The 13973-nt window shown below is 33.8% G+C and overlaps 2 protein-coding genes across 3 annotated transcripts; one reads left to right on the forward strand and one right to left on the reverse strand.

Annotated features, from left to right (window-relative positions):
• Window positions 1-262: 262 nt before the first annotated feature.
• LOC110409979 (BSD domain-containing protein) lies at window positions 263-3439 on the forward strand. 2 transcript variants are annotated; one of them, XR_002444627.2, is made up of 5 exons: window positions 263-609; window positions 679-788; window positions 875-972; window positions 2208-2550; window positions 2959-3099. XR_002444627.2 is itself a non-coding variant. In XM_021419525.1 (4 exons), the coding sequence occupies exons 1-4, from the start codon at window positions 399-401 to the stop codon at window positions 3095-3097; spliced, it is 558 nt and encodes a 185-aa protein (XP_021275200.1). In that variant the 5' UTR covers window positions 266-398; the 3' UTR covers window positions 3098-3439. The 2 variants fall into 2 exon arrangements, 1 of the variants encoding a protein (XP_021275200.1); XM_021419525.1 differs by lacking the exon at window positions 2208-2550 and having other exon boundaries at window positions 266-609; window positions 2959-3439.
• A 2340-nt stretch (window positions 3440-5779) lies between these two features.
• LOC110409220 (cyclin-dependent kinase inhibitor 3-like) lies at window positions 5780-8961 on the reverse strand. Its single transcript, XM_021418493.1, has 3 exons — window positions 8294-8961; window positions 6410-6613; window positions 5780-6255 (listed from the first exon to the last, which is right to left on the reverse strand). The coding sequence occupies exons 1-3, from the start codon at window positions 8722-8724 to the stop codon at window positions 6186-6188; spliced, it is 705 nt and encodes a 234-aa protein (XP_021274168.1). The 5' UTR covers window positions 8725-8961; the 3' UTR covers window positions 5780-6185.
• Window positions 8962-13973: the final 5012 nt, after the last annotated feature.

The following is a 13973-nucleotide window of genomic DNA, read 5'->3' on the forward strand; positions in this document are numbered from 1 at the left end:
AGAGTGATTTGGGTGAGTGTTCTTGAGAGGTTATTGAAAAAAAGTGTGCAAGAGATTTTGGGTTGGTTCGGGGAGCCATAAAAATCAATTTATTGTATTTTAATTTTTTAATAATATAAGAATAGTTTTATTCCGTGGACGTATGTAATAGGCCGAACTACGTAAATTCTTGTGTTTTTCTATTTATTTAATTTCTTTAAGTTTTATCTTTGTTATTTCTTGAGTAAATTTCATAACATAAAGAATGAAATAAATTAAATTTCCTATACTTCTAATGTCGTAAAGCCTTTACTAATGTACTAAAATCGAACAAAAAAAAAAGAAAAAAAGAGAAGCAGTCGTGATACCAAATCTCGGGAAAAGGAATCCCAAGAGCCCGAGGCTACGAGCAGACGACAATGAACCTGTCATCGTGGTTTCACAGCAGTGTTTCGAGGAACAGTAATAAGAGCAAAAATCCAGAGCAACAGCAATCCAACCAGTCCGACCAAAACCAACAGAGCAAAGCAGTAGTAGAAGAAGAAGAAGAATTGTTTGGAGTTACCCAACAATTAATCGATTATGTCAAGTCCTTCACTTCGGAAACCTTCAAGAATTTCCCCCTCCAAGGTATTTCCCCCCTTGTATCTCGCCTTAGAAATTCCAAATGAAATCTGTTTGATTGAAATTTTGGTGCAGATCATGAGGCAGCTAATTCTAACAGTGAAACCCAAACTTCTTCTAATGTGCGTAAGGATCTTTCTGACTGGCAAGAGCGGCATGCTGTCATAGTTCTTGCAAAAGTCAAGGTTTGGATTTTTTTCCATTTCAACCCTTTTTTTTCTCTTTCTGGTAACTTATAATTATGGTTTTCGTCTTCTTTATTTTTTCCCAGGTACTTTCACAGCTTAGATTTCAGCTATGCCCTCGCCACTTGAAGGAGGATAAATTTTGGAGGATATATTTCATGCTTGTCAAGAGCCATGTGGCTGGGTAAGTTTTACAACTGTTCTTTCAATTACTTCTTTTCATGATAATTAGGAATTTGTAACAAGGAACCTATGCATTTGAATCTATGCTTCCACCTTTTTCTTTTTTTTTTGAGTAAGGAGCCGATGAGGCTTGGTCCCTTTAATAAATAGAATGCATTTTAGATGCTTATACTGTCATCTTCTCATAATATTTGTTTACAAATTCATAAAGATCAGAAACCCTTGGTTGAAAATTTTGCCTACATTGGTAATATATCCACTTTTGCTCCAGTGGAAATAGACATCTTGAAAGAAATGCTTGAATTGCTTTATACTTGCCCTCTGTTTCATAATACATGATTATTACACATTGCATCCTTTTTTCCATGGCAAGCATTACATGCTGAAAACTGAATTGCAGCAAAGCTAGTTTTTGAGTTGCTGTACACACAACATAATATGTTCCCTGGTGCTTCTTCAATGTGATGTAATTATAGCTTTTTGGAGATCTAAAGCCCCTGTTTACCATAAGAATGCTAGGGTAAACCTGTAGAATGTAATGCCCTGATGTGGTTTTTGTTATGGCTTCAAGATTGCCTAAGGAATAGATGATATCCTTTGCTAGGCTTGCACCTAAAAGTTGTTGATACTTGTTCTCATTTGAGTACAATTTTTAGGAGCATTCTTATACTTGGCAAGCAATTTTTGCCTCAAAAAAGTAAAATAATAGAGAGAAGAGAGGGGCGGGGGGGTATCTGGGAGATGTTATGTTGCATGATTCAAAGTTTGAAATGCTCTGATGCTTTGTACTTGATTGCTGATATCTTTGCTGCCTTTGAGCTTGTTTGTTATGAATAAATGTGATAAATCATAATTATCCTCATATGGCATGAAAGGTGCACTTTTTCATTCACAAGTGAGCAGGGAAGAAAGGAAAGTGCCAGTTTTGTCACATATGATTTTGAAAAGAAAGAAAAAAATGAAGTCCTGAGTTGAGTCTGAGTCATTTGAAATATTTAAAAGAGATACTGCATTAGTTGGAGACCAATGTAACCAGCTGCATTCTATATCAGTATAGATGATCTTCTATGTTTTGGCTAGCCAAAAGCATATTTTACAAAGCTGAGAATTTATTTGGTTTTGTGAATTCCTAGAAAAAGAAATAAGAAATATTAAATTACTACCCATTCTAGCATTTTCTTGCCATACTCGTGCTTGCTTCACTCCCTTCATTAATTTAAACATTTTGGCCACCAGTTTTCACCATTATTCTTTATGTCACCACGCAAAGAACCTGCTAACAGCGGCACTGGACCAAGAACAACGCCATTGCTGCACTGCTACTACCAGATGGCCAGCACCATGTTCTTTTTTCTAGTTTGCTGACCTACCATCATCTCTGCAACTTTATCACTACCACAGCAGCTACATCCCCATAAAGTTCAATTCCTTTTCTGGACTAACATCTGACCTATATTTACCTGGAGAATTCATTTTAAAGGAGCCCAAAATGCTTTAGCATTGGAAAAGTTTCTTCACCATCAAGTGTCACAGACTCACAGTGAATCTTTTGGGTTGCACATGCCTTGACAGCACCACTGTAAGAATCTTTTCAGTAATTAGCAGTATTCTTTTTCCATATGAGGATTTTTGGCTCCGTCATATTGGCCCACATGTATGAACCAGCTCTAGCTGGCTCACAACGTTGGTGATTTTTCCCTATACTTATTTTCTTCTTCTTTTTATATTTTATGAAATCATGATCAAGATTTAGAAAATAAGCAAATTGCTTTGAATAGAAACCATGACTATTGCTTATTCTTTCAATTGCATTATATTGTGAACATTTTGTCTTTGTTAATCATGATTTTTACCTCTCTTTTTGTTGCCTACTGGTTCAGTTGTTTAAGATTTTGAGTATCCTCTTATTAATTGTTGTTAATCACTGATGCATGCACCCACAAACCCAATATATCCAAGTTCAGAGGCTTTTCTTCTTGTTTATCAGATATGAGCTGCAAGCTGTACTACTAGCTAAACTAAAAGGGAATTCTATGTCGAATGAGAAAACATTGGATACCAGTGCATATGAAGTTGAAATGGCAGAAAGAAATCAAGCAGCTAGTATTGCACCATCAACTCCATGAGTCCAACTTGCATTCCTTTTGAGGAAGAGCAGGTATGAGACCATTCAGCGAGAAAAAAAAGCATGGTCATGTATGCTCATTTCCAGTGCTAAAATTGCTTTCATTGAGATATGAACGTATATTTTGACCGCAACTGAAGTAAATTTAATGGAAGATCATGAAATGGTACAACAACTACATGCGCTTGTTGAAGGGATCTGATAATTCACTCTACACATAGAAAACGGTGCCAGGCCTTTTCTTCATTTTCTGTTTTTTTTTTTATTGTTTGTAGACACAAGGTGCTGGCAGCTTAAGTTATATATTTAATTTGTAAATCAAAATAGTTGCAGCATTGTTCCTTGTTGGCGTTCACTTAATAACTCATCATGTTTTGCATATATTTGCATGAAGCAGTTTATCAGTGTATCTTTATTGGTTTGCATTGTAAGTTTCTAATAAAATTAAAAAAAAAGAAAAGAAAAGGAGCTTCTAATAAACAACTGTCTTAAGTGTCTGCCAGGTTTTTTTCTCGTTTGTTGAGAAAAAATGAAGAAAAACCTTTGCTTGTAAGCAGGTTATGAGAGAAAGAACCAAAAAGAGGCTTAGATCACTGCCCATGTTGATTTTTTACCTGTAAAAACCATGAAAAAAATCCAAAAAACTTGGAACTCTTTTTACCAAAAAATTACCTTTGATATGGGAATTCTAAAAAGAACTAAACAATCCGAAAGCTGGGCAATTCGCAGGATTAGGAACATTAAATGTATTGGTAATTCACAGGATTAGGAACATTAATGTATTGGTAATTCATAGGAATAGGAACATTACTGTTACCTCCCATGGAGTGCATGGGTTTTTGGATTTTCTGATTTATTATACATTACATATTTGAATGCTTAACTTTCAGTTCACTGAGAATCTGTTACCTATCTACAGTATTTGGTTATGCTTGATGCAAATGAGACAGTAAACAAACTGTCACCCCTGGTTGATTAATTCCTGTAGATAGATTTGGGTTTTTTGTTCTTTTCTTTTTGTGTTGAACAGAAAAGCAGCCTGCTTACGGGATTGGCGTCAGCCCAATTAGGGACCCAACTGACATGTACCTTATTGGCTGGATTCTGGAGCATGGTGTTAGAACTGTTGCACAGTCCACAAAGCATGGCGTGTAGGTGCATGCTTTTCTTGGCTCATGTTCTTGTCAACTCCAACATTAAATTGCCGGTGGTGATCGTCCTCTCAACACTTGTATACTTACCCTGTCCGTCCTGAAAAAAGGACTAAAAAACTGTTTTTTTTTTTCTCTTCCATTTATCGTCCTTCCTCAGACCGACCTCTACCAGTCAATGCCAAATCTGAGCAGCATCACTGATGACAACTCCATAAGTGCCTACATCAATGTCAAATAGTAGTAGTCTCCACCCTTTTTCTATATTTCGTAAGCAATAATTCAGTTTTATAGATGTATAGATTTGTTCTGAAAATGCCACTGCAATGAACTCATATAGTGCAATCTTTAGGACACAGCATGCAATTTACGTACTTCCTGAAAGAGTTAATAGGCATGGCCTGTACTCTTTGCAGAACTGGTAAGCAAGCAGACCAGAAGATTTTTATAGGCAAAAAATGCATGACAAATATTCATAAGCCATCTTTTCTTCCTAATCAAGCTTATAATGTTTTTAAAGACAACATTTCAAGAAATTTGCCTGCTAATTACGAGTAAGAAGCTTTGTCTTGCTCCCTTCTGCCATTTCTTTTGCAACCGAAAGCATGAATTTTGGTTCACCTGCCAGCCTAACAAAGTTCTCAACTTCCAGTCGTCTACAAGGTAATGAATGAATGCTAATGCATCCACAGGCACAGAAATGGAAATACCAATAGATGAGAGAAAAAGAGAACATCGCCAAATCAAATCTAACGTTGAACTTGTTGGAACCTGTTACGGTTCTTACAGAAAAAGCTCTGTCGAACCGTACAGTATCCCATGTGAATAGGGCACACTCACTCACACAAAGGTCTTTGCATTCATGTACATTCAATTAATGCTCACTTGACAACCTGAGCAGCTTTATTGCTTCACCACAAATTTCAGAGGGAAAAAGCAAACAAAGTTATTATAGAAAACAAAATTAAACGAACACCAATAAGAAATAAATAAATAAAAAATTACTGTCAGAAATGGCAGAGGACCTGAAGCTCTCCAGTAAGATACACTTCTACTACAGAACAATCCATAGCATATGCTACTTCAATGGCCCACTACCACCAGTGTTCTTGAATCCCAAATCTCCAAACATAATGCTGCGAGTTTCTTGTCCATCAATCAGAACCGGCATTCACCAAATTGGGCTGCTAGGGCTTTTAATCTCTTTCTGGGGTTGAAACCATTCTGAGACTGAACCCACTTGAGCCTCAAAATCTGGTTAGTAGTTACAATCTTAACTTGCCTGTCCAATAGTCTTGAAACATTCATTTGGAGCTGAATGAAATATTTTTCTTTTTTTGAAGACAATCTTGTGCTACATACATGGACTTAGTCACTGAGAGATATCAACAGCCAAACTTATATATCCGATTAATTGCAGGTTAGTAACGCTGTTTCATCTCATGATGCTATAAAGAATTAAAAAGAAAAAAGAATAAGGTTGGGTCTGGGGAGGGGGAGGGGTGCAAAACATGGAAAAAGACAAAAGGCACTTTAATGACAAATGACTTGCATTTATTTCCAGAGCCCATCCATGTTCATCCCTACCTGTGTATACACAAAAGTGAAGCTACATGGACAAGAGACAGGAACAAAAAAAAGAAACCTAGAAACATGATGTACCTCCTAATCAATTACAATAAAGGAAAAAGCAGCAAATTCCTAACAAATTATTTCTTTTTCCTTTGAGCAAAGGATTTCGGGTATAAAATTGGCTAGTGTAATTCATCAGCTCTGTTATGTTACAGATCTTTAAATTACACACCTTAGTTCAGGCTCAATCAATCTTTACATTAACTCGGAAGAGCAATGGTAGTATTATACCACACTGCTTGCTTTGAAATCTTGAGCATAAAATTAATCAGCAAGTTGCAGGGAGTAGAGTTTAGTGGGCTCGGCTTATGGAGTCACTTGCACCCACTCATAGCGGCCTGGGAGGGGCATATCCTTCACAACATCGAAATTATACCTACAGAATCCAAGCATATTCATTAAGACTCAGTCAGCTCAGCCAAGCATCAAAGTCATTCGGAGTGGAAACAAGCAGCATTGCTAAATTGTAATCACCCAGCAGATCTACGCCAGGTAACCTTAAATGATTAAAAACAACGAAAGAAGCTTACTTCTCAACGAATTGTTGCTGCTGTTGCTGTTCTGCACAGGCAAAAAACTCCTCCATTTCATGCGTAGTTGGGATAAATCTCTGCATCTCATTCCACCCTCTTCGTTGAGTTGAAGGGGAGCTTCTCCGCCTTGTGGTCGAACCGGGAGTTGCAACAGTTTCTGAGTCCTTTATCAAGCTACATGGTGTGCTTTCCCTAGTGTTCCTGTATAAAATCAACAAACTATCTATAAGAATGAAACAACATCACTTTTACCTTACAAAAAAAAAAATCACTATAAAATACCAGCACAAGCACAAAGAATTTCTTATACTATCAGTTACCAGAATAAAGATGCACTGAAGCCATACAATATTCACTTCCGATCATGCTTAGAACTTGCCCTACAACTAAAAACTACCCCCTCTTTTCTGTGCTCAGCAAAGTAAAAGCTATTTTAGACATTAATTAAATCTCTTAACTAATAACAAAAAAAAAAATTAATATTCGCATTAGAGTGGAAGAGGAACTCATATAATGAAGGTACGGGCATTTAAAAGACACAAGCTTACATTTGGCAAGGAGCAGCAACAATAGGATAAAAAGCAAGAAATCTGCAACTTGTTGTCACTTACAGATAGACCCAAAACAGAGAATCCCACATTCATGTGTGGGTCTGAAACTAGGCCCCCTGAAGATGATATATCATTGCTAACACAAATGAGGCAGAACAGTTATTGCTGCCCAGTATTGCCAAAAGTTCACCTTTCTTATTTTTTTTCTTTTCACTTTATTAATTAACAGGAAAAGGACAAGAAAAGCCAAAAATTACAAAGACTTCCTACCCGGAAGATCAAACACACTGGTTTTTCTCTTCTGGTACAAAGGTACTTCCGATTTCCCATATAGAACCTAATCTTTTCTAGTTATTAACATATTCCGTGCAGCTAAAACTACTGAATTATTTGAGGGTCAAGACTTATCAAATCTCAACCTCTTTTATTATTTTCATAAGCAACACCCGTAAAATGAAGCATTTTATTTTATTTTCTAGTGCAGTTTTTACCATATGGGAAAATGCAAGTTGAACAATAATGAGCCTGCTGAGGAGGTACAGACGGTTTCAGAAACACTGTCTATTTCTCATTGAAAATAATCTCTCATAAGTCACAAGCATTCAGTAAACTTTTACGTAATGACTTGTATGCATCACAAGAAAGTGAAATGGAAAAACACAAAAAAACAAGTTAAAAGTTTGTTAAAAAAAATTAATGATGTACCAACTTTCAATGAACAGGTAACATGTAGAAACACAGAGATATTGTTTCAGTGAAGTTTCTTTTACTATTTTTGTAATGTTTTAGTCCATGGAGCAGCCTACTATCAAAACCCAAGAAAACTAGCAGAACAGACAGAAGAGTAAAAACACTTCATAACTCTCTTCTTTACAAAATGTCCAATATAACAGCCACTAGAAAGAACAAAATAAAAGTCCATTTTCAGACCCCAAAAAAAAAAAAAGCCATCTTTGAAAAATGCAAACACATCTCATTTGAAGTGTCAAATAGAAGAAACAAGGGAAGAAAACTAACCAAAGCAAATAGCAAAGACTGGCAATGAAAGAGAAATGTGAAAGCCCCCAAAAGAACATAAGTAAAAGGACGTGACGCTAACAAAAGAACTGGAAAAAGGGAAAGAATGATGGAAAAAGAAGAGGACGCCAACTGAAAAACGAAAAAAAAAAACCCTCAAAGATCATATTTTGAAAATCTTATCAGCCGAACCAAAAAAGCAATGCTGAAAAGTGCCAAAGCCTGAAAGCCCAAAAAAAAAAAAAGAAGGAAAATTTTTTAGAAGAAAATAACTAAAGAAGAAGAAGAAAAGCAGAGGAGAAAGAAAAAGTACCTGTCTCTGGGATCAAAATCCAAATTGTTCTCCCCAAAAGAGGTCTCTTCTGTTTCATAGCAAAGCCCCACTCCCTCAACCATTTTCCTGCTTTTACCAAAACACCCTTCACTTATCTTCTCACCATCCTTATTCTTCTTCTCTTCTCTGCAACCACTCTCTTTCCCCTGTTGTTTCTGTTTGGTATCATTCGAAACAGGGGAAGGCAACTTCTCCAGCCTACGGCTCCTTAGCTGAAGATAACAAAAGGAAGAGACGTCTGGGGTTGAAGCAACGACTTGGGCAGGTGCAGGAGAGGGGGTTGTTTTCTGGAGTCTTTGTAAAGCTAGGGTTTTAGCAGCCCTGGTTCGGGCACCCAAGGTTGACTGATGAGATACTTCCATGACTGCTATGTCCCCTGTTATCTTGGATTTTTTCATGTACTTTCCCATATTGTTTTGCCCTCTGCCTCTGAGGAAAAGGGTTTTGATTTTAACTACTGCTATGTATGCCAAGATTGGGTATCTAAGAAGTTGTTTTTCTCTTCAGGGGAAAAACAGATTGAACAGAGGTTTTAAGGGAGAAGAATGGAGGGAGGGAAAGGAGGGACCAATTTTTGTATCTGAAAGAGGGAGGGAGAGAGGGAAGAGGAGAAATGAAAAGAAGAGAGAAAAGTTAGGGTTGCGATTATGGGGACAGCGACCCTTTAATTTTTCATTATATTTTTATTAGCTGCCTGGCCCATTCAGATATTTATAAATACTACTACTTAAATCCTTCTGGAATTTTGTCAATAAAAAAATTAGAAAAAAAAAAAAGGGCTTTTGTTATTTTTACTTTTTCTTGAAAAACAATTGACTTGTTTAAACTTTCAGTGCTATCAGCACTTCCATATGAAATCTTCCTATTACTCTCCTCATTTTCATCCATGATTTTGTAAATACCAAAGGCAGATGATGGAGCTAAATACAATTTTCTTCTTGGAAACAAGGTCATTATTAAACCTCTTTTGTCAACTTTCTTGTTTATAATTCACATAATAACCTCACAAAATTTTGTCTTCAATTTTTTCAAGTATGTAATTTATTATGGTGTAATACTCGAAAAAACCTTTGAATTATTTAAAAAAAAATACAAATAAGTTTTTATTATTCTATTTAGTTCAATCAAACCATTACACTTTATTTTAACTTAAATAAATTCTTTTGATTAATAGATGACTAATTACAATTAGTTAAATTTTATCACGTGACATTGACATGATATTAATATGAAAGGTAAAAATATCATATGATCATTTCATCATACCATGTTATCATTTATTATGATATATCAGCGCGTCACGTTAGTATTATGAAATACAAATTGATAAGTGACGTTTTGACTAAATCTATTATTAGTTATAAGGATTTATTTAGATCAGTATAAAAACACAAGAACTTATTTCACTCAAAATAAAATAATAAAAATTTATATGAATTTTCCTAAATAGTTGATGGATTATTTTATATATTATACCATTTGTCATTTTATATTAGCAATAATTATTTCTATGTTTCTAACGTTTAATGATGGAAAATGTATTTACAATTAATAAAAAGAAGAATAAATGTTTATAATTGGGAATTGTGTAGAACATTTGAATGGAAGTCCTCAATCCCAGCTTAGTGCTTCTTATATAATTTTACGTCACGTATTTAATAAACTTTTTACATTCTAGTTATATTTATCGTTAGGTTATTTGTTTCTACTATTAAGGTTTATGATTCAAGGTTTAAGGTATAAGATTTAGGATTTATGGGTTAAAGTTTTTGGTTAATAGTCTTAGATTAAAAAGACTAAAAACATGATACAAAATTATAAAGCAGGCTTCAAACGGGGGCACCAAGTAAGGATAGAGAATTTTTATTCAAAACATTTAAAGGTAAAACTTGAGAATTATGGATAAAACAATTAAACTTAAGACTTTGATAAGATTATTTAAATAAATATCCTTAATAAAGTTCATGAGCTTTATCTCTATCAAGAATTTAGAAAAAAAAAAAGGAAGAAAGAAAGAAATACTCCTTAGGAAAATTTTGTCTTAGGAGACTTATAGAGTAACTTTACTTTTGACATGTTGCTACATATTTGAAATAAAACTTCATAATAGGGAATTAATCAAATAATCATTCTTGAAAAAGTCACTTAATTATTTAAGAAAATTTAAATAAACTCTTGTTCTTCTAAAGTGTTTAATCAAGTCTTTGTATTATTATTTTAGAAATTAGTCTGACTAACAGCTGACTAATTGTCATTAATTAAAATATCATATATCATTTTATGTCCATATGGCACTGACATTGTGTTGATGTAGATGGTGAAAATGCCACATTACCATATCAACATATCATGTCATCATCCATTATGACTTGTTAACATGTTAACATGCCACGTTAGCTCTTTGTGGCATAAAATGATAAATGACATTTTGACTAATAATAATTAATCAACCATTAGTCACAAGAACTTATTTGACTCAAAATAAAAGTATGAATACTTAATTAAATACAACAAAAAATAAAAACTTATTTGAAATTTTTTTAAATAATTCAAGGACTTTTTTAAGTATTATGTCAATAATTATTTATTGTTATAATTCTTCATGATTCTTTATTAAATAATCTAACATGTTAAATAACTGGTAAATTAAAGGACAAGCCCAAAGAAATATACCTCAAAGGACCCACTTTGTTTGGGCCTACTATACATTGGGTAGTGGGCTAGTATGTCTCTTGATTAGGATCGAGTTAGCTTCAACCCATTCTTTTTCTTATTTTCTTTCTTTTTCCTCAAAATGACAGTTTTGGAAGCATTATATAAATCTTCAATCAAAACCCCAAAACCATTTTTTCTTCCTCATCCTCTCCCTAACCTAACAACTTCTCTCTCAACTTTTACATAAAGCCACATTTCAAGCGATAGGCTTATCATTGACCATCGTCCACTATTAATGGTCTTGTTCGTCAACATCTATTTTCACCTAGAGAAATTTTTTTTCTTCCTCTCAACCTCTTTTTTTGTTTAATCAATCTACGTTTAGGTTTCTTTTTGTTGTTGTCAATATAATTTTGTTATTGTCAATCTTGGTTTCCTTTTCCCCTCACTTCTTCTTTTCACTGTTTGCTCCTTAAGAAACTAAAACTAAAACCTTACCATCTCCAAACACTCACTACCTTCCACTGCCATCATTGTCATCGTCTCGTTGATTTTTTTTCCTTTCCTTCTTTCTTTTCCCTAAATCGAAAGTGTATAAGAAACTTCTCATAATCTAAAAAAGATTAAAACCTAACCCATGCCTTCCATTGCCCTTCATTTTTCATTTTTTGTTACTTACTTTTCTTGGGTATTTGTTGGTTTTTTTTGTGTGTTTATTGGTGTAAGTTTTTTTGTTAACGGTGGTTGTTATTTATGATGGCTAGGATGGTAGTTCTTTTCTTTTGTGATTTTTTTCGATATAGGACAGACCTAGAGACTTTTTATGCAAATGTAAACTTTGGTGTTGTGTGAGTGAATTTTGGTGTTGTGTGAGTGACGGTGACTGAGAAATTTGAGTGTCTATAGGGCTTTTGAATGACATGTGACTTTTAAGGTGGTTGTTTGTGGTGATTGGGTGGACAAGAAAAGTTCTTAGTTTAAAACATTTAAAGATATGAGGTTGTCCTAAACATGTAAGAAAAAGTAATGTAGATAAGTCGGACTCAAGAATTGATAAGTGCTTTTTTGTTGGATTCCAAAAATACATTTTGGCTATTACTTCTATAATCCTTTGAAAAAAAAAGTTTTTGTGTGAAAAAATGCTACATTTTTAGAAAAGGACTTTAGTCTAAAAAAAGTAAAGCTAAAATAATTCTTGAAGAACAAGTTCTTCAACCAATGATAGTAGTGAATGACAACAATGAAGAACCTATTCTGACTTCCATTGAACCTATGCAATCACAAGAATGAGATTAATCAAGTGGAACCAGTTGAACCAGATCATGGTCATTTTACATACGAAAGGGCTATAAGTGATAGAGATGTTGTTCAGTGGCAAAAAGCGATGGAATTAGAGATTGACTCAATGTATTCTAATAAGGTATGGACTCGAATGTATAAATTAGAAAGTGGTAAGTTAATCAATTGTAAATGGATTTACAAAAGAATATTAGGACCAAATGGAAAGGTAAAAACCTATAAAGTATGGCTAATGGCTAAAGATTATTTTCAAAAATCTAGAATTTGATTATGAGGAAACTTTCTCGTGTTGACTCCATGTGTTTTTTATGATAACAAAACATTCCTTATTCATTAGTATCTAATTATATCATTTGAGTGTATAGGAGACAAATTAAATTCTTTAACATTTTTGTGATTTGAAAGCAAGGTAAAAAACTTTTTCAGTTGTAAGATCAGTTAATCAATTATATTAAGAATAAAGTACTTAATAGAGATAGATTAGTCTTAACCAATTATCAAGGATCTTTAATTAGTTAAGGCAGTACTAGGCGTTACACAAAAGTCAGGCATAATAAGCTTAATCGGTTAAGAGGGTACTGTATGCAAAGCAGAAGCATGTTAATCAGTTAACCAAAAGGGTTAATCAATTAAAGGTCAAACTTAGAATACCTAAAAGCACTAAAATTTAAATTCAAAATGATGTTAACCATTGAAAGGTGACAAATGAAATAATTCAATTTTGAAGAACTTCTAATCGATTAAAGCTTAATTCAACCGGTTAAAAAAGAAAAAAGAGAAGCTTTAATTAGTTAATAAGAAGACTAATCAATTAGAGAAAGACTAATGAAAAATGACATTCGAAGAAGTCTGAAAATAGAAAATTCTTAATCGGTTAAAGGTACCTTTAATTGGTTAATGCTATGAAGTAGACTACAAGTTAAAGAGTCTTTAATAAGTTAGAGCTCATCTTAATCGATTAAAGAATTGCTACCATGAATTTGATTTTAACTACTAAAAGACAAAATAATAGCTAAAATTGACTAAAACTATCTCCAGTGTTTAGAATTTGTCCTTCAAGTATTTAATGGTCTTCAAACAGTCAAAAATGCATAAAGGAGATACCAAAAGAGTATTTGAGCTTAAAATTTTCAAAAACCTTCTCTTCACAAGTGTATTTCACTCCTACTCTTTGTAAACTTGTTTAAACTTGAGCTTGTACACATTAGATTAGTTGAGTGATCATTGTACTTCATCTTTTTCTTAGTTCTTGATTAATTAGAGTGTGTGTTACACTTTAAGGGATTGTTGTAAGGGTTTAGAGCTTGGATTAGAAGCTCACTTAGTAAAAGCTTGGTGGAAGCTGTTAATTCCACTAGTTTAGTGAAGTTGAGTTGAAAATCCTTGATTGAAAGATCAAGGTAGTGGATGTAGGTCAAGAAGATCGAACTACTATAAACACTTGTGTTTTGTCCACTTTTCTTTACCATCTCTTTACTTGGTGTGTTTTAACCTTAACAAGTTTTAAACTCTCCTCCTCAAAATTGTTCAAAAGATTTCAAAACTTATGAACTTCCTTCAAAATAATTTTAGTTTTATTCACCCCTTCTACTGCTTTTTTGAGACTAACAAATGGTATTAGACCTAACCCTTGAATTTAAGGCTTAACATATTTAAATGAGATTCAATGATTACACAAAACTTAAATGTGGTTGAGGGGCAATCT

This window comes from Theobroma umbraticum, unplaced genomic scaffold, assembly GCF_002168275.2.
Source record: "Theobroma umbraticum cultivar Fairchild unplaced genomic scaffold, ASM216827v3 scaffold_44.0, whole genome shotgun sequence".
Lineage (NCBI taxonomy): Eukaryota > Viridiplantae > Streptophyta > Magnoliopsida > Malvales > Malvaceae > Theobroma > Theobroma umbraticum.